The 17,887-nt window shown below is 43.0% G+C and overlaps 1 protein-coding gene across 2 annotated transcripts; it reads right to left on the bottom strand.

Annotated features, from left to right (window-relative positions):
- Positions 1-698: 698 nt before the first annotated feature.
- Positions 699-16,625, bottom strand: EEF1E1 (eukaryotic translation elongation factor 1 epsilon 1). Of its 2 annotated transcripts, none has more exons than XM_061398922.1 (4): positions 16,491-16,625; positions 12,172-12,372; positions 7,298-7,393; positions 699-1,965 (listed from the first exon to the last, which is right to left on the bottom strand). In XM_061398922.1, exons 1-4 carry the CDS (start codon positions 16,575-16,577, stop codon positions 1,825-1,827), a joined length of 525 nt encoding a protein of 174 aa, XP_061254906.1. In that variant the 5' UTR covers positions 16,578-16,625; the 3' UTR covers positions 699-1,824. The 2 variants fall into 2 exon arrangements, with proteins under 2 accessions (XP_061254906.1, XP_061254907.1); XM_061398923.1 differs by lacking the exon at positions 699-1,965 and adding an exon at positions 6,700-6,873 and having other exon boundaries at positions 16,491-16,620.
- Positions 16,626-17,887: the final 1,262 nt, after the last annotated feature.

Raw genomic sequence — 17,887 nt, 5'->3', positions numbered from 1 at the left:
GAAACGCTCAGGATGGGAGGGCTGGCTAGCCCGTCTCTCCTCTATCCTGTCTGTCCTGCTTACCTCCCTGGGTCCAGGGGAGACCAGAGAAGTGTTAGCGGAAGGTGTGATTCGCAGTAGTTGATTTTAAGGTGGAAGGCTTACAGCAGACCCAGCTGCGAGAGTGGTTCGCCTGAAAAGTCAGACCGAGCAAGCCCACCTCTGTGGTTCACAAACTCCCAAGATGAACTTGAGCCCTCTAGTCTCTGAATATGCAAATACAAGTCGACAGTTTCTAATACAGAGGCTACTTTGTAAAAATTAAAAATGCTCCAAGTAGTGATGAGTTGTGAAATCCAACCCTGTATAAACTGTCTTCATCTAAGGGCTTCCCTGGTGGTTCAAGGATAAAGAATCCACCTGCCAATGCGGGAGACCCAGATTCAGTCCATGGTTGGGAAGATCCCCTGGAGATGGAAAGGGCAATCCACTTCAGTATGCTTACCTGGGAAATCCCATGGATGGGGAGCCTCTCGGGCTAGTCCATGGGAGTCACAAAAACCAACTACCCAACAACAAATTACAGTATACTCAACACTCTTGCCTATTAACTCTCTTTACTCAGGAGGGGTGGGGCTCTTATAAAGGGAAACCTTTACTGATAGCCAGGGGCTGCACGTTAAGGCTTTTTTTCCCACACACATTGTCTCCACGAATCCTCAAAGTTTAGAGTCATCTTTATTTTTACATTTTATCTTTATTTTTACATATTAAGAAAACGTGGTTACCTGATTTGCTTCAGGTCACGCATGCAGCTAGTATGTGATCAAAGCAGCACGGAGCCAAAAGGAGGTGATGGACATTTCCCAAGTCTCTGCTCTTTGCACTTGAACTTTGAATTGTCTTCTACTGAGACTCAGCCGGGGCACCAAAATCTTACATCACAATAAAGTGCTCAAAGACTCCACTTTTCCTACAGTTTGTAAATGTAAGCTCTTTAGCTCTCAATCACTGATTATTTATTGACTCAGCTGCTAAGAGTTATAAATTATATTGGTTTGTTAATAAAGTGTGAGTTTTTGTTCTTTAGGGCATTGAGGCAGCCTTTCTATGTTGGTTTTTATTAACAGTTTAGAAAAATCTAGTAGTTACAGAGTCCAAAATTAGGGGGATGGTGGGAATTTCCCATCCCTTTTTAGCTGCTGCATATTCCAATACGCCCAAGGCCAACAAAAGAACCATTAACTCGAGGGAACATATTTTACCCCACTTCCCTCTCGGGCAGAGCAGCAGTTGGTTCCACGTCCATGAATACTGACTACAGGAAAGAAAGAAACAAAAAAGATTTTGCCAACCACCTTTACTGGCTCACATGAGAGACAAATCCATCTGTTTTCCCTTTTTGTCTCCTTGGTGACCATTTACCCTAGCTGTTCATAAACAAACCACTAGAAATACGCAGAAGGGGAAAATGAATTTTACAAGATGAGAGAGGTCAATAAACAATCAAATATGTCAATTACTGGAAGGACTTTTTTTTTAAGATTAAACCACTGATTTGCAACTTTTATTAACAGAAATTTCATCTATATCTATAAAAACCAAGATAACTGATAACTTGATTTCAACTCAAGTTTTGACAGCATTGAAGTTTTACAATAAAAAAACTGCAAAATGTCAACTAAAAAACAGACAAAATGCTGGGACATGAGTTTGTACTTAAATTCTACCAACTTCAACAAATAGAGAATGGGTGCATATCAGTTCACGTCAGTCCTCTGGTCCGAAACACACTTCCCACTGGACATGGGTTATTCCCTCTTCTGGGCGGGGCGCGGGTGGCTTCTACTGGGAATTAGTATATAGTCTGTTCTTGATGAAGACAACACTAGACAGATGCTGCCTAATCCCTGGACAGTGCTGAATGTGACAAAACCAGCGCGACACGTTAAGATATTTCTCCTTCTCTTGAACTGTCAGGTCAACCTAAGTAGAGATGAAAAACACACACAACACAGACATTACATGAGTGCAACTATTAATATCACTTGAGCGGGAGACAGAAACTGGGGGGAACCCCCCACGGTGATCAAAGCCAACATATTCAGATAGGAGTGAACCATCTCAGCCACTTGGATGAGCTCTCCATTTGTTTAAGGCTTTCATGTTGCCGTCAAGACCAGACGTGCTTCTGAGCGAAATCTCAAGTTTTCAACAAATGAAAAGTCTACATTAAATCAGGATCTGGAAGACCAGAGGGGTTTTTTTTTTTATTGAAGAGAATAGCTTCTGAGAGACTAAGATATGGTTCTTTCTCCAGTATTTTTCACAAACCTAAAATAAGGAAGGTTTATTGGCATCTAACATACTTAACTGGAGAAGGCAATGGCACCCCACTCCAGTACTCATGCCTGGAAAATCCCACGCATGGAGGAGCCTGGTGGGCTGCAGTCCATGGGGTCGCTGAGGGTTGAACATGACTGAGCGACTTCACTTTCACTTTTCACTTTCATGCATTGGAGAAGGAAATGGCAACCCACTCCAGTGTTCTTGCCTGGAGAATCCCAGGGATGGGGGAGCCTGGTGGGCTGTCTTTGGGGTCATGTAGTCGGACATGACTGAAGTGACTCAACAGCAGCAGCAGCAGCAACATACTCAACAAGGGAATACAAGGTAAACTCACATACATACATATCTACAAATATACATACACACACATTTCTGGATGGCTGCTGTATATAAACGTGCAGACAACTCCTGATTTCTACTAAACTCTGGAGAAATACACAATGACTCTTTTACTGTTAAGTAATCATCGCTTAACAGAAGAAGGAAGGGCTATTTCCAGGGTGTGTGCCTCGGATGAACAACAGGCATTCTGAATTCTCTTTGCAGTAAAGCTGAACTTGATCTTCAGAGGATGTAGCAGCTCACAGCTCACAGCTCATTGGAGAAGGCAATGGTACCCCACTCCAGTACTCTTGCCTGGAAAATCCCATGGACAGAGGAGCCTGGTAGGCTGCAGTCCATGGGGTTGCTAAGAGTTGGGCACGACTGAGCAACTTCACTTTCACTTTTCACTTTCATGCACTGGAGAAGGAAATGGCAACCCACACCAGTATTCTTGCCTGGAGAATCTCAGGGACAGGGGAGCCTACTGGGCTGCCGTCTATGGGGTCGCACAGAGTCAGACACAACTGAAGCGACTTAGCAGCAGCAGTAGCAGCAGCACCAGCTCACAGAACTGACTGTTCCTCTATAAGGAGGCCCAGAGACTTGGTTAGGGAAAGATGCAATCAACACCGTGGGTCAGACCTCCGATCACTTCACTGGGCTCAGACCCCAGTCCAGGCAACTTGAAGCCTTTTATCTGAGCCAAATTTTGGATTGGAATCATGAAGAGGTGTCATGCAAGAAGAGGCCAGCAGGCCAGCCACGGACCAGGTAAGACTAGTGCAGTTCCTTCTCCTGTTGTTGGTTCATTTATTTAACATATTGCAAGTCTCCATGAAACTGACTAGGAATGTTCACAAACACACAAAATCTCAGTCACCCTCTGGGACCGCAAACCCATTAGCCATCTGCTTGTCTCGTATTCCTGTGTCCACAGGCAAACACTCTCCTAAGGCACCAGCTCAGCAACACTGAAGGACAAATCACTCTGGCATTTGATAATTATTACAGAATAGAAAATATTATAAAGGGTAGACAGGTAGCGTTTTCTCAATAAATGTTAAATTGAACTCATACTTTCTTTCATGTTTACTACCAGGCAATTTAAATAGAAACGCGGACAGAAGTCATCCGGCCTTCCTTTTTGCCTTCATGACATTAGGATACAAGTGCACTAGGATCTGGTCTGTTAACATCATCTTTGATGTCACATGTCTATCTCTGTTGGGCCAGTTTACCAGCAGTGAGAGTCTCACTGCTACTGTTACATAAAACTTCACTTTCCGGTTTAAATCCTACATGCAAAGTGCTATTCATTGTTGTTTTGTTGATAGGTCGTAATCGTGTCCGATTCTTTTGTGATTCCATGGGCTGTAGCCCGCCAAGCTCCTCTGTCCACGGGATTTCCCAGGCAAGAACACTGGAGTGGATGGCCATTTCCTTCTCCAGGGGATCTTTCCAAGCCAGGGACTGAACCCAGGTCTTCTGCATTGCAGGCAAATTATTTTCTGTCTGAGCCACCAGGGAAGCCCACTTTCACACAAACACATACATATGTACATATATGCATAAATAAAATTCAAAACCAACTTCAACAAACCTCTTTACTGATGGCTACAGCAAACAGAAGTAGCAAGTATTACTCCAACTTGATTTCATGTCAGCTGTTGATACATATGGTGAGTCCAATTTGACTGTGTACAATCTGACTAATTTCAGAACTCTTTCATTTTAAAAAGACTCTACTCAGCTGTTTTGTGAGATGTTATTGTTCAGAATGAATTAAAATGCACGAAGAAAGCATTTCCAAACAGTGAGGCTTATTTGATCTGGGTTCAAGTTGTTCACTCAAGTTTTGATGCGGGAGGAAGGGAGGTGTCTGTTTTACAATCTACCCTTCAGAGGAGCCCGTGCTGTCAGACTGGCGAGCGCCGCCACCAGGCCTGCTCCCGAAGAGGGCAGCAGCCCACACCAGCGTGCGCAGAGTCAGGGCTTCACAACCTAAAAACTGCACGCTGTCCAGCCTCCAGTGTCAGGAAGACAACAGACCCACAGCAGAAAATAATTTTTATTCCAAGAGCTTCTCAAGTTTCTTCTAACATTTCCTAATTGATTCTTTTAATTAGATGATCTATGTTAGAGAACGTAAATTTGTTCACTTTCCCTCAGGACATTTTGCTAGAATACAACCTGTTTCCAGGAAGATCACATTACACTTAAACTTTTGGTTTTGTTACCACCACTACTCTTTCGGAAAACATACTGTAAACAGAGAAACAAACAGAAGACCTGACTCTCACAAAACTTACGTTATTTTAGAACTCTTGGGAAGGGATCCCCATCAGCTACTTTACTTATAACTGGTTTCCCACCATCCCTTTCTAGCTGAATTTTTCTTTTTTTTAAATAATGGGAAACACAATGCGATTGTTCTGGTTAACACTTCCTGCTTCTCACTGGTCTGCAAGCCAGTGTGTCTGCAGTGATGTTCAGCCTTCCTAGTGAACCATTCCTTCCTATTTACACTGGCGCTCTATAACCAGTTTGAACTGTAAGGCCAAACAGATAATATTCTTAGTCACTAATTTTCCATGAAGACATTTCAGAAACATTCTGAGCAACCCTTTTCAGATCAAAGGAAATGCTGGTCTGCGGGCTTTCCGGCAGACTCCACGCTGCCTCCGGGACACTCTTTACAGCTGGCGTTCCTGGATTGTTCGGTAGCTATTTCTTTTTTACTTCTTTCTTTCTAAAAGAATGATACCTCCACTGGTGTTCCAAACTCCAAAACAAATGTATTTCAATTGATAACAATCTTATAGTTGAGCAGCACGTAACGTTACAATGGATTTTAATAATCTCGAGTAACAGCTTGTTCATGGGGGCTGCTGTGTACCGGTGAAATCACTTCAAGAGATCAATGAGTCACTGGGCTGATCACGAATGGCCACAGTAACTGGCAGTGCAACAAAGGAGAAACAACGTAACGCTCCCCAGAGGGAATTAAGAGACCAGATCTCAGGAGTGACTGGGCCACAGCTGAAAGCGGGCTCACACGAAACAAAACACAGCGGGATCGTTTGATGACTTGAAGGTTCCCTGCTTCATACACGGTGCTGATTGCACTGATTACATATTAAGTATTCAATAATGTGAACAAGGAAATGAAGGAACATACGAGGGTAAAAACAAATACACAGCCAAGAAAAACAAGAAGCTATGGGATGAACTTGAGCATGGAGCTATCTGAACCTCCCATCAACCCTGCCTGAAATTAATACCCAGAAATCACTTCTCACCTGGGTAAGTTTACACCCAACTCAGCAGGGGTGTCATTCAACACCACAGGGCAACACGGTCACAGCACAGGCTCCGTCTGTGAGGCCTGTTCCTTGAGAAGGTGTTTCCTGCTCCGATGTAACCTGCCTGCGTGTGACAGAGTGGAGGCTTTGGTTGTGGACTCATTTGATGAACCCAAGGGGACGGTGAAGTGATCTACGTATTATTCCACTCAATTTTGTTTCAGAAAAAATGAGCATGAGATCCTTAATCATAATATTGTAATCATATAAAGAGGATATACATCTCAAAAAAATAGAGATATAAATAAGCAGGGATCACTGAATACTGTCAATGGAAGACTAGGTTTTTGGGTTTTTTTGAAGCTTTATTTCGTTTACTCATTTCTGGCTGAGCCACATGGCTTGTGGCAGCTCAGTTTCCCCGACCAGGGACTGAACCCAGGCCACAGGAGTGAGAGCCCAGAACAGTAACCATTAGGCCACCAGGGAACTCCCAGAAGCCTCGTTTTAACAGACGGCATTGAATGAAACACTTCCAACCTGCTTGAGAACCACAGGCCCTTGTGGGCACCTAGAATCAGTGAAATAGCCTGGCAGCTGGTACATTAGGGAATGAGGACCTTGTTCACTCTGCTGGCAAAGATTTCCACACAAGCTCCCTCCTTCTGAGTATTTCCTTTCCCTACTGCATGACCTGTATAAGCCACAGTGAGAAGAAAGTGAAATAAGCACTGGTTTGCAAGAGTCACACTTCCTTATAGTCTTTTATTTTTTTAATTAGAGGGGAGAAATGCTCATCTTCTTAATGACAGCTTGTGTGTGATTTCTCTGACACAGCTCAGCATGGAGACAGGACTGAACGCATGTATTTGGACTGACCAAGAGCTGAGGATTCAAGTTACACATCCAGCGATCTAGGCTGGATGGGGAAGAAAGTGCACAGGCTTGAAAAAAGGGTAGAAACTGAGTTACTTCAGGTAACAATGGGACCAGGGAGTAAGACTGGAGTAAGAGAGGAGGTCACACAGAAGGTGGGGTACTAAAAGCAGGAGTGGACAGGTGATGGCGAGGTCCAGGTGAGGAGGACAACCAAGTCCCAAGGGGCCACAAAGAAAAGCAAGACCAAGAACAGGAACAAAACCAGGCATGTCAAGGAACAGGAAGCTCCTATGTGTGATGGATCCAGGGAAGGAAGGAATATTTGCATAAGGTGCCTTATATAAAAATAACCCCTTTCATTTGATAAGGTGAAAATGCAAATTTGATTTAAATTCAAGACAAATGAAAAAAAGGCATTCTGAACACTGCAGACAAAAAGAGCCAGTAACTATTTGAATACTCACAATAAAGCGATGAAGCCCATAATATAATAGGATATCTGCTAATGTGAAGTTATATCCTGTAAGGTAGACTTTATCTTCAAGATATGAATTAAGATCCTAGAAAAACAAATAACAAAATATTAATTTAAAAAACAATAAAAATAAACTTAATTATACATTTGATTTGAAACATTTAGAAAGCCATTAGAAAGCAAAACACTGAAATTTAATAAATTCAATCTTTGACAATAACAGAAATTTATTTGAAATCACAAATCATACATCAACTCATTTTAAAAAATAGGATATTATTCATCTTATTTTATTTTAAATAAATAAGAAAATATTAGAAAATGATATTCACAGTGCCATCTATGGTAATTTCAAAGACTCCAACTGTTTGGGGAGATGGGGGGACATTTTATAAATCATGCTCACATTATTTTCTCCATTTAAATATAAAAAGCTCCTTAACAACTCCTACGTCTTAAGAGAATTAAAATGTATTGGTTTGTTAGATTTTTTAATATATGTATATTTTTAACTTCTTAATTGAGAATAAATATGTGTAACATGTTAAAATTAATCAGATTTTTATCTACCACCACAACCATTGGTAGGTGCATAATTCACTTAATGTTAAGGGCATCCACACTGTGGTGCAATCAATGTTCAAAACTTTTTCATCTCAGAAAGCTAATGCTCTGAACTTTTTAAACCAACTTCCCCTTTCTCTCATCCCCAAGGCCCTGGCAGTCACTATTCTGCTTTCTGTTTCTATGATTTTGTTCACAGCATTTTATATATGCTGTATATGAGCAGAATCATGTACTATTATTTGTCTTTCTGTGACTGGCTTATTTCACTTAGCATAATATTCTTAAGATTTATCCATGATGCAGCCTGTGTCACAATTTCCTTCTTTATTAAGGCTGATTAACATTCCCATGTAATCATTCCAGAAAAACTTCTTAAGCTGCAGAGACAGCAGTTTGTTTTCATTCTCAAATCATATGCCACATGCTTGGCACACAGTGGTTCAGTAGTCAGTAAACGTTAGCTGAATTGAATCTGAGCTCCTTGAATTTGCCCAAGCCTTCATTTAAAGATAGTAATTTTCGAAACTGTTTATGAATATGGGATTGTAAGGGGTGGTACAGATGATGACGTTAAAAAAACATGTACATAGACAAGGAAACAAATGCATAAGAATCAAAACAAAACTGGGCAGAGAAGGTAAAACACAATGGTACATACAGGCTATCACTTAGTTCCCTAGCAATCTGGTGGGTGGAAATGTTCTTCCCTCCAAATGTCTTCATATGAAACAAGTTTGATACACCATAAGAATAAAATAAATATATCTGCAATTAAGAACTATCTCTAAAAGAATCTGAAATAATAATTTAACACTGCTTTGTATAGTGTATATATTCTTAAAATATTCCATATCTATGTTTTAGTTAGGGCTTCCCTGGTGGCTCAGAATCCATCAGCAATGTGGGAGACCTGTGTTCGATCCCTGGGTTGGGAAGATCCCCTGGAGGAGGGCATGGCAACACACTCCAGTATTCTTGCCTGGAGAATCCCATGCACAGAGGAGCCGAGCCTGGCGGGCTCCAGTCCATGGGGTTTCAAAAGTCACAAAGACACAACTAAGCGACCAAGCACGGCACAGCATGGTTTTCGTTATAAAGACTCTTTTAAGGTGATACTCTTCAGTTATAAAAACTTTAAAATGGAGTTTCAAAAACTATCAAGAGTTAATATTTTTCTGATTAGTGATATAAATCAAAATTTTCAGAAATTAAATTATGATTTTTCAGAAACTGAATTCTGAAATTTAAAACACAGCATTTCACACTCAAAATATTCGTGGAAAAGAACTAAAGTGTGATGTTCATTTTTTTTTTTTTTCTAAACAAGTATTTCTGATACCACTGCCAAACTAGCATCAGAGTTCTATCTGATTTTTCTGTTTAACTATTATTAAACTTACTCCAGTATTCTGGCCTAGGGAATTCCATGGACTGTATAGTCCATGGGGTTGCAAGGAGTCAGACATGACTGAGGGACTTTCACTTCTTCACTTCACTTCATTGATATTCTTTATTTGGTTAGACATTCCTCTCAAAGCGCTGCCATACTGATTAATAGTGACAATTCTTTGGGAAGATCCCCTGGAGAAGGGAAAGACTACCCACACTCAATTATCCTGGCCTGGAGAATTCCATGGACCGTACAGTCTGTGTGGAGAAGGCAATGGCACCCTACTCCAGTACTCTTGCCTGGAAAATCCCATGGACGGAGGAGCCTGGTAGGCTGCAGTCCATGGGGTCACTAAGAGTCGGACACGACTGAGCAACTTCACTTTCACTTTTCACTTTCATGCATTGGAGAAGGAAATGGCAACCCACTCCAGTGTTCTTGCCTGGAGAATCCCAGGGACGGGGAGCCTGGTGGGCTGCCATCTATGGGGTCGCACAGAGTCGGACACAACTGAAGCGACTTAGCAGGAGCAGTATAGTCCGTGAGGTCGAAAAGTTTCTGATACAACTGAGGGACTTTCATACATCCTTCATCTGGATCCAAATGTTAGTGTATCGTAATGCCTGCTTTTTAAAAAAATAATAATTTTATTTATTTTTGGCTGTGCTGTGCGGGTTCTTCTCTAGTTACAGAGAGTGGGGGCTACTCTCTAGGTGTGGCACATGGCTCTAGGGCTTCAGCAGCTGCAGCATGTGGGCTCAGCAGCTCTGGGGCATGAGGGATCCTCCTGGGCGTGCTCAGTCGTGTCCGACTGTTTGGGACCCTGTGCACTGTAGCCCACCAGGCTCCTCTGTCCATGGGATTTTCCAGGCAACAATACTGGAGTGGGTTTCCATTTCCTACTCCAGGGATCTTCCTGGACCAGGGATCCAACCTGTCTCTCCTGTGCTGGCAGGTGGATTCTTCACCCTGAGCCACGGAGGAAGCCCAATGCCTGTTTTTTAATTACATATTACCTTGGCTCTGAGCCACTCTGGTTTTACCTTTGAAATGGAACTTTTGCAAGTAAATTAAATCCTTTTACAATATCCTTATAGCAAGATTTTTTAAAAAAGTAATAAAAACAGAAGCAGCCCAGTATAAAAACAGGCAAAGAAGATATGTAAGGAAATTTTTAAAAAAATGATGAAAATGCTCATGTTATGAAAAAAATGCCACAGCATTAATAATGTCACACACACAAAAACAGCAAAGTAGACACAGAGATCACTCTGGCTTTGTCATGAAACTGGGGTGGTACAGGGGGAAAAGGGTAGCGTCTCTGTCAGCAGGGGCTTTGGGGAGGAGGCCACGGTCGTCATACCCCGGCAAACTACAAGAAAACACTTTCCTGGAAGGCAAATGAGCAACACAGCCTTAGAAATGTATATAGCTTTGGTCCAACAATCTCCCTTGCAGGAGTTTAGCCTAAGGAAACAAACGGAATGCGCTAAAATATTTAGCCACAGCCTGGTAATTACATGGGTACAGACTAAATGCTGACACAGCTATATGACAGAATACGGACAGGATCATCAGAGAGAATACAAGTGACTATTTATGGACTTAAAAGGGCTTCCCTGGTGGCAGAGTGGTAAAGAACCTGCTTGCCAATGCAGGAGACATGGGTTCGATCCCTGATCTGGGCAGATCCCACATGCCTTGGAGCAACTGAGCCCGTGCGCCTCCCTAGTTGAGCTTGTGCTCGAGCCTGGAAGCCGCAGCTACAGAGCCGCCGGGCCCGTGCTCCACAACCAGAGAAACGACTGCAACAAGAAGCCTGCCCACCGAAACTAGAGTGACGCCCCGCTCGACGCAACCAGAGAAAGCTGGTGCAGCAACAAATACCCAGCCCAGCCATAAAAGAATAAATAACAGTATTAAAACAACAAACAAAAACTTAAAAAAAAAGGATAGTTGATCATGATAGACCTATAAAGGCAAAAGATCTGGAATTTATTTTCTACCAGTTCTATTGATGGTATCTGTCAGGAACAGAATTTAAACCATTTCCCCCAGAATGATAAATGAAAAGCTTTCAGTACTATGAGTTCTTCTCGTACAACTTACATTACCAATTTATAATTGGCATAAAATTAGAAAACAGAAAGGATTCCTACAATGATGTGGTTGACTGAGTGATGTCTAAGGTTCCTTCAAATGTTAAGCTTTAAAAAAAAAAAACTGCTTTATTTTTATATAGGTAACAAAAATAATTTTATTTAGAAACTTTCATTCTTGGTAATTCTAGAGCCATATTTGGTTTCTATTTTATAACAATAGATTCTTTAATTCTAATTTGATTTCTTTAGAAAGAAAATACAAATCCTAGAGCATTAAGTCTCAAGGGAGGGAAATGGGAATTCTCACATCAATCGGACAGGCTTTTCTCAAACTACAACCCCCTCAAACTCTGATTCCTTCTTTCCTTTAAGAAAGTACTTTGCTGCTTAGAGAATCAGAACTACTGACTGGGGGAAATACATATCAAGCAATCATATAAAAGAAAAAATCATAAAAAGCTGTGATTATGGACTGTAATGAGTGCTACAAAGGAAAAGCACAGGATGTTAGTAAAGAAAAGCATTTAAACAAGAAAGTGCATCTATGTGAGACAGGTAGTAGCCAAGGAGGTGACTGAGGAAGGGTATCTGAGCTGAGGTCGGAGCTAAGGGGCGGGCAGAGTCTGTTCCAGGGAAAGGCAGCAACAAGTACAAACAGGGAAAGACAGTATCAGGTATAAAGTATCTCGAGGTAGAAGAAACAGTAGAGAGACCAAGAGCTTCAGTTACTGCATCTCAGGGCAAACAGATCCCGCCTACTAATAGTCCACACACGGCAGCCCATAAACAGAAATCTCGCCATACCTTCAGGACCGTGTGGATGTCATCTTTACTGGAGTGTCCGTCCACTCGAGTTACCCTGTACTCTAACCACTGCTGAACCACGGCTTTCTCCTCTGCCGTGCTCCCCAGCAAATACTCCTTGTTGGCCTGCTTGACTAGGTGAGCTGCTATGGTAGTCAGTCCCGTTAGACTCGGACCATTGTTTGTCTGAAGAACTGGAATCTTAAACAGAAAGAAAAAAAAAATCTCAAAATACCATCACAACTGATAAGTTCTAAATCCTAAACTTTTTCTTTTTTTAAAATACTCTTAACTTATTAAATAGGCTTCTCTGGTGGCTCATTGGTAAAAAAATCCACCTGACAATGCAGGAGACACAGGTTTGATCCCTAGGTCTAGAAGATTCCCTGAAGAAGGAAATAGCAACCCACTCCAGTATTCTTGCCTGGAAAACCCCATGAACAGAGAAACCTGGTGGGCTAGAGTCCCATGGGGTCGCAAAGAGCTGGACTCAACTGAGCAAGTAAGCATGCATGCATGTAGATATTAAACTATATACAAATCAAAGTCAGGAAAATAAGTTATATTAGTTTACATTTGATAATAGTTGCTTGATGTCATGAAACTGGTGGTAACATTGCAAAAATAGAGTAATGATATTTCTACCTAATTTATAACTACATATGTACAAAAATAGAAAATGGAAATCCTAATAATACCACATTAATTTCGATCAAGATTACCCATACCCTATTTAGCAAGGTGAACGAATGTGCTTAAATAAACCCAATTTTGTAATAAGAAAAACAAGAAACAATTGTAGTGAACACTGAATTCGTGTTGATACAGCTAGAACCACCAAATGAGTTGTAGCCTGGTTTAAGTGACATGTGATCTAATATGAGTACTTACCTCATTAACTAATTAGTTAACTCATTATATATGGTATGGACTGTGATGGTGATTTTGCTGCCATGGATTGCATATTCATCAATTTTGGGGTAACTGAATGAGTACACTCATAATAAAAGTCTATAATAAAGTCAGGTCTTCAGGTAATCATCTGAAAAACAATTCTACTTTTTAAAGTTTTCCTGATTATAACAGCAATACAAAGGAACAGATTGTAAGAAACTGCTAATTAATTTAAAAGTTTTTGATGCAAAACTAGGCAAAGTATTGAGAAATGTAAAAGAAAATGGGAAGTGTCACAAATAGGGAGACTAACCAATCATAAAGAACAAGTAAACAATCCAAACAACTTCAGGAAACCGCAAGGGAACATTTTCAGAAGACGGCTGCTCTTTCCTGCTCTTTCCAGTCTCCTGAACTCAGAGAGTGACTTAGTCTATACAGGGCCCTTTCACACTTGAACCTGGGTCAACAAGACCATGTGACGTATACGGGAAGATTAACGTTTTATGGATACAGATTCAAAGGTTACCTCCTAAACAAAAAAGGAAGTAACCAGAGGCCTTCTAGCTTCCCCTTCCTCACCACTATTTCCATTCACTAGCTAGCTCCCTGAACTCTCACTTTTGCCTTTACCCTTAAGCGAAACCGTCACTTCTAAGATCACCAATAATCTCCTTTAAAAATGCATTAAAAAGTAAACATATGAAGCTCGCTGAGGGTGCTGCCAGTGTTCCATTCCCTGACTGTGACGGTGTGCACTTTATGGCGGTGGTTTAGTCACTGAGTCGTGTCTGACTCTTGTGACCCCGTGGACTGCAGCCTGCCAGGCTCCTCTGTCCATGGGATTCTCCAGGCAAGAATACTGGAGTGAGTTGTCATTTCCCTCTCCAGCACTTTATGGTAGGTAAAGAGACTGTGCTTCCAGTGTGGGAGGGAGGCAGGGAAGGAAGAAACAGGAAAAAAGAGAAAGAGGGAGAGGGCAGGAGGGAGAAAGGAAGAAAGAAACAGAGAGGAGAGAAAGAAAGGGGAAAGAAAAGAACTCACGATTGCTGAGTGTGGGAGGAAAAGGACAATTCTAAAGAGAACTATTTGTAAAAATAAATTATCCACAACCGCATCACAGGAAGTCAAAAAATTCCTGGTTACTTTCTCACCTAATCGCTACATCTTCTAAGATGTAAGAGGCAAGCAATTGCATCCTCAGTTCACAGATGAAGAACCAAAGTCACCAGGTAGGTTTGTGATGGGGGAGTCAGGATTTCAATAAAGTACAACTGGCTGCAAAGTTCATTTTCTTTCGTTCACACAGTTTAAGCAGACAAACTTTATGCAGTTGCAATCATGGGACATGTACTATTTCACATTCATCTTAAGGTTCCACGATCTTCAAAGTAATCACTTCCAATAGCTACATAAATAATATCTCAATGTGCTGATGTACTATAACAATGGTTCTCCCAGAGTTGCATTTCTGGGTTGTTTTGAAATTTTAATTATTATTGATATTATTGCAGAGAATGCCTTACTGCTGGCTAACTGCTGTCAGTTGTCTTCCCCCCAAAAAATGAATGAATCTTATCGTTGGTCATCATCCCTTTCCCCAAACACATCAATAGAAAACTTCAACAGCTGCCCTCTGCTTAAAAAAAAAAGAAAAAGAAAAAAGTTTAAAATAAGAAACCACACCTTGAACTCCACAACCCTCACAACTGGGACTCCAACTATAATTCTGGGTTTACCTTGTATTGCATCATCCATCACATTGCTCTACTTGTTACCTCAAATTACCCAATCTTACATAATTTATTAGTTTTATACACTTTAAACACCAACTTTTCAAGAAGTTTCCAAACTCATTTTTATAGTCAGAATTAACTTTCTCTTTCACACTCATCAATAGCGCTTTCCTGCACTCAGTAACTATTCTGTTCTGCTTAAAAAGAGCCCCCATGACTTTTTCTCATGCTGGATGGTAAACTCCCTGAAGGCAGGATTCATGTTTGGCAAACGTGTGGGGGAAAAAAAACAAACAAACCAATTAAGAGAGAAGCAGCAGCAGAAGAGGAATCAGCTGGAGGCCGGAGAAAAAGGAAAAAGCAGGTCTCTCTGGCTCCAGTCAGTGGGCTGGTCTTCTGCAAGTCACACATCTTCTCATGTGTGTGTCTGTGTGTGTGTTCAGCTGTGTCCAACTCTCTGTGTGTGTGGATTCAGCTATGTCTGACCCTGTGTGAGTGTGTTCAGCTGTGTGCGATTCTCCGCAATCCCGTGGACTGTAGCCTGCCAGGCTTTTCTGTTCACAGATTTTTCCAGGCAAGAAGTAGGTTGCCATTTCCTATCCCAGGGGATCTTCCCGACCCAGGGATCCAACCAGAGTCTCCTGCATTAGCAGGCGGGTTCTTTACCACTGAGCCACCTGGGAAACCCTTTCTAGACTTCAGTCTAACTTGTAAAAACTACAACAGGACTGATTCGGAGATGAAGCAGTCTTCGGTTCTTCCGAAGAAGTTAGAAGAAGGGAAAAAAAGGAGAACCGAAGAAGTCAGAAGAAAAAAAAAAGTTCATCTAGAAAAAAATCCCCAAGGGGCAAAAACCTTATATAATCCAAAGTTGTTTTCCTATAGTCCCCTCCTCTAACACAGTCATTCCTCCTGCGCAACCACTTCGCTTTATAAAACACAGAAGCCCTTCAAAGCCCTTAGAAATCTGAGTTCCTATGCCTCACTAGGTCACCTCAGACCGCGGAACTTCCCCCCAGATCTCAGCACGTTGAACAAGGAACTTGATCAGACCTTAGAACAGGACTCCACTAAGGGATCTTGCGGCCGTCCACGCCGCAATGCAGCACTTTTCAGTACTGTAACCAAAATAGCTGCGATGTGTGTCCACTCAGCTGAAAACGAAGCCTCCGGAGGGGACGGGAGGGGCACGGCAGCCTCGACCACCGCCGTACCCCCCGGCCTGGCACGGTGGACCCCGCACCCCGTTTGCTCTCTGAGGTCGATGCGGAATTCTGAATGAAAGGTACTGTTGACACTAAATGCTGTCACTGAACGCACACGAGGGGCCTCCAGCCTGCTCTACCTGAGGGCTCTCTGAGGACCCCTTCCCTTTCCCAGAGCGGGAACCCGAGGGCTCTCTGAGGACCCCCCCGCCTTCCGAGAGCGGGAACCCGAGGGCTCTCTGAGGACCCCCTCGCTTTCCCAGACCGCGACGATGACAGTTTGGCAGGAGGGAAAGTTCGGGGCGAGCGGAGCATTCCTCCCGCTCCCTCAACTCCCTCCGGGAGCCAGGGCCGCAGAAGACTGGGAGCGCAGACACGTGAGGAGAAGCCGGGCAGCATCCTCGCTCCGCAGCCTCCCCCGCCCGGCCCGGCCCTACCCGGCCGCGCTCCCGTCCCCCTCTCCAGCTCCGCCTCCGCTTCTCACCTGGCGCTCGCCCTGAGCGCTGTACTTGTTCCCTTTACTCAGCCCGAGAGACTTCTCCAGCAGCGTCAGCTCCGCGGCCGCCGCCATCTTCCGGCACAACTCCCGGCAAGGATCTCCTGCATTGGCTGAGAGGGACGTCCCGCTCCCTCAAACGTCACCGGCTATTGGCTGAACTCAGGGGGCGTGCCAACACGCAGGAGGCGGGGTTAATGAGGGCGGGGCCGAAGGCGGGGTGTGTGACAGGTGGAGAGAAGCTGGCCAGCCTCAGAGATGCACCCGGGGTAGCAGCAGAATTCTGAATTTAAAGATTTTTCAGAGAGCGCTGGGTATGTTAGTGTCCAGTAATTTGCGTAGCCCAAGAAAGTCAGCCTTTACTTGTTTTAATGATCTTTACTTACAATACCTCTAAGATGTAATGCTGCTAAGTCGCTTCAGTCGTGTCTGACTCTGTGCGACCCCATGGACTGCAGCCTACCAGGCTTCTCCGTCCATGGGATTCTCCAGGCAAGAACACTGGAGTGGGTTGCCATTTCCTTCTCCAATGCATGAAAGTGAAAAGTGAAAGTGAAGTCGCTCAGTCGTGTCTGACTCTTAGCGACCCCATGGACTGCAGCCTACCAGGCTCCTCCATCCATGGGATTTTCCGGGCAACAGTACTGGAGTGGGGTGCCATTGCCTTCTCCATAAGATGTAATAGTGATGAAATTTATGTATATGTATATTTATGTGTATTATGTATATTTATGGTTTCCCAGGTGGCCCTAGTGGTAAAGAATCCACCTGCCAGTGCAGGAGATGCAAGAGACCTGGGTTGGATGGGGTGGACCTGGGTGGGGATGATCCCCTGGGGGAGGAAGTGGTAACCCACTCCAATATTCTTGCCTGAGAAATCCAATGGACAGTTCAGTTCAGTTGTTCAGTTGTCTCCTACTCTTTGTGACACCATGGACTGCAACATGCCAGGCTTCCCTGTCCATCACCAACTCCCGAAGTTTAATCAAACTCTCATGTCCATCGAGTAGGTGATGCCATCCAACCATCTCATCCTCTGTCATCCCCTTCTCCTCCTGCCTTCAATCTTTCCCAGCATCAGGGTCTTTTCCAGTGGGTCAGTTCTTCGCATCAGGTAGCTAAAGTATCGGAGTTTCAGCTTCAGTATCTGTCCTTCCAGTGAGTACTCAGGGCTTATTTCCTTTAGGATTGACTGGTTGGATCTCCTTGCAGTCCAAGGGACTCTTAAGAGTTTTCTCCAACAGCACAGTTCAAAAGCATCAATTCTTTGGTGCTCAGCTTTCTTTATAGTCCAACTCTCACATCTATACATGACTACTAGAAAAACCATAGCTTTGACTAGATGGACCTTGGTTGACAAAGTAATGTCTCTGCTTTTTAATATA

This window comes from Bos javanicus, chromosome 23, assembly GCF_032452875.1.
Source record: "Bos javanicus breed banteng chromosome 23, ARS-OSU_banteng_1.0, whole genome shotgun sequence".
In the NCBI taxonomy this organism is placed as follows: Eukaryota; Metazoa; Chordata; class Mammalia; order Artiodactyla; family Bovidae; genus Bos; species Bos javanicus.
This window is presented reverse-complemented; position numbering and strand designations above follow the sequence as displayed.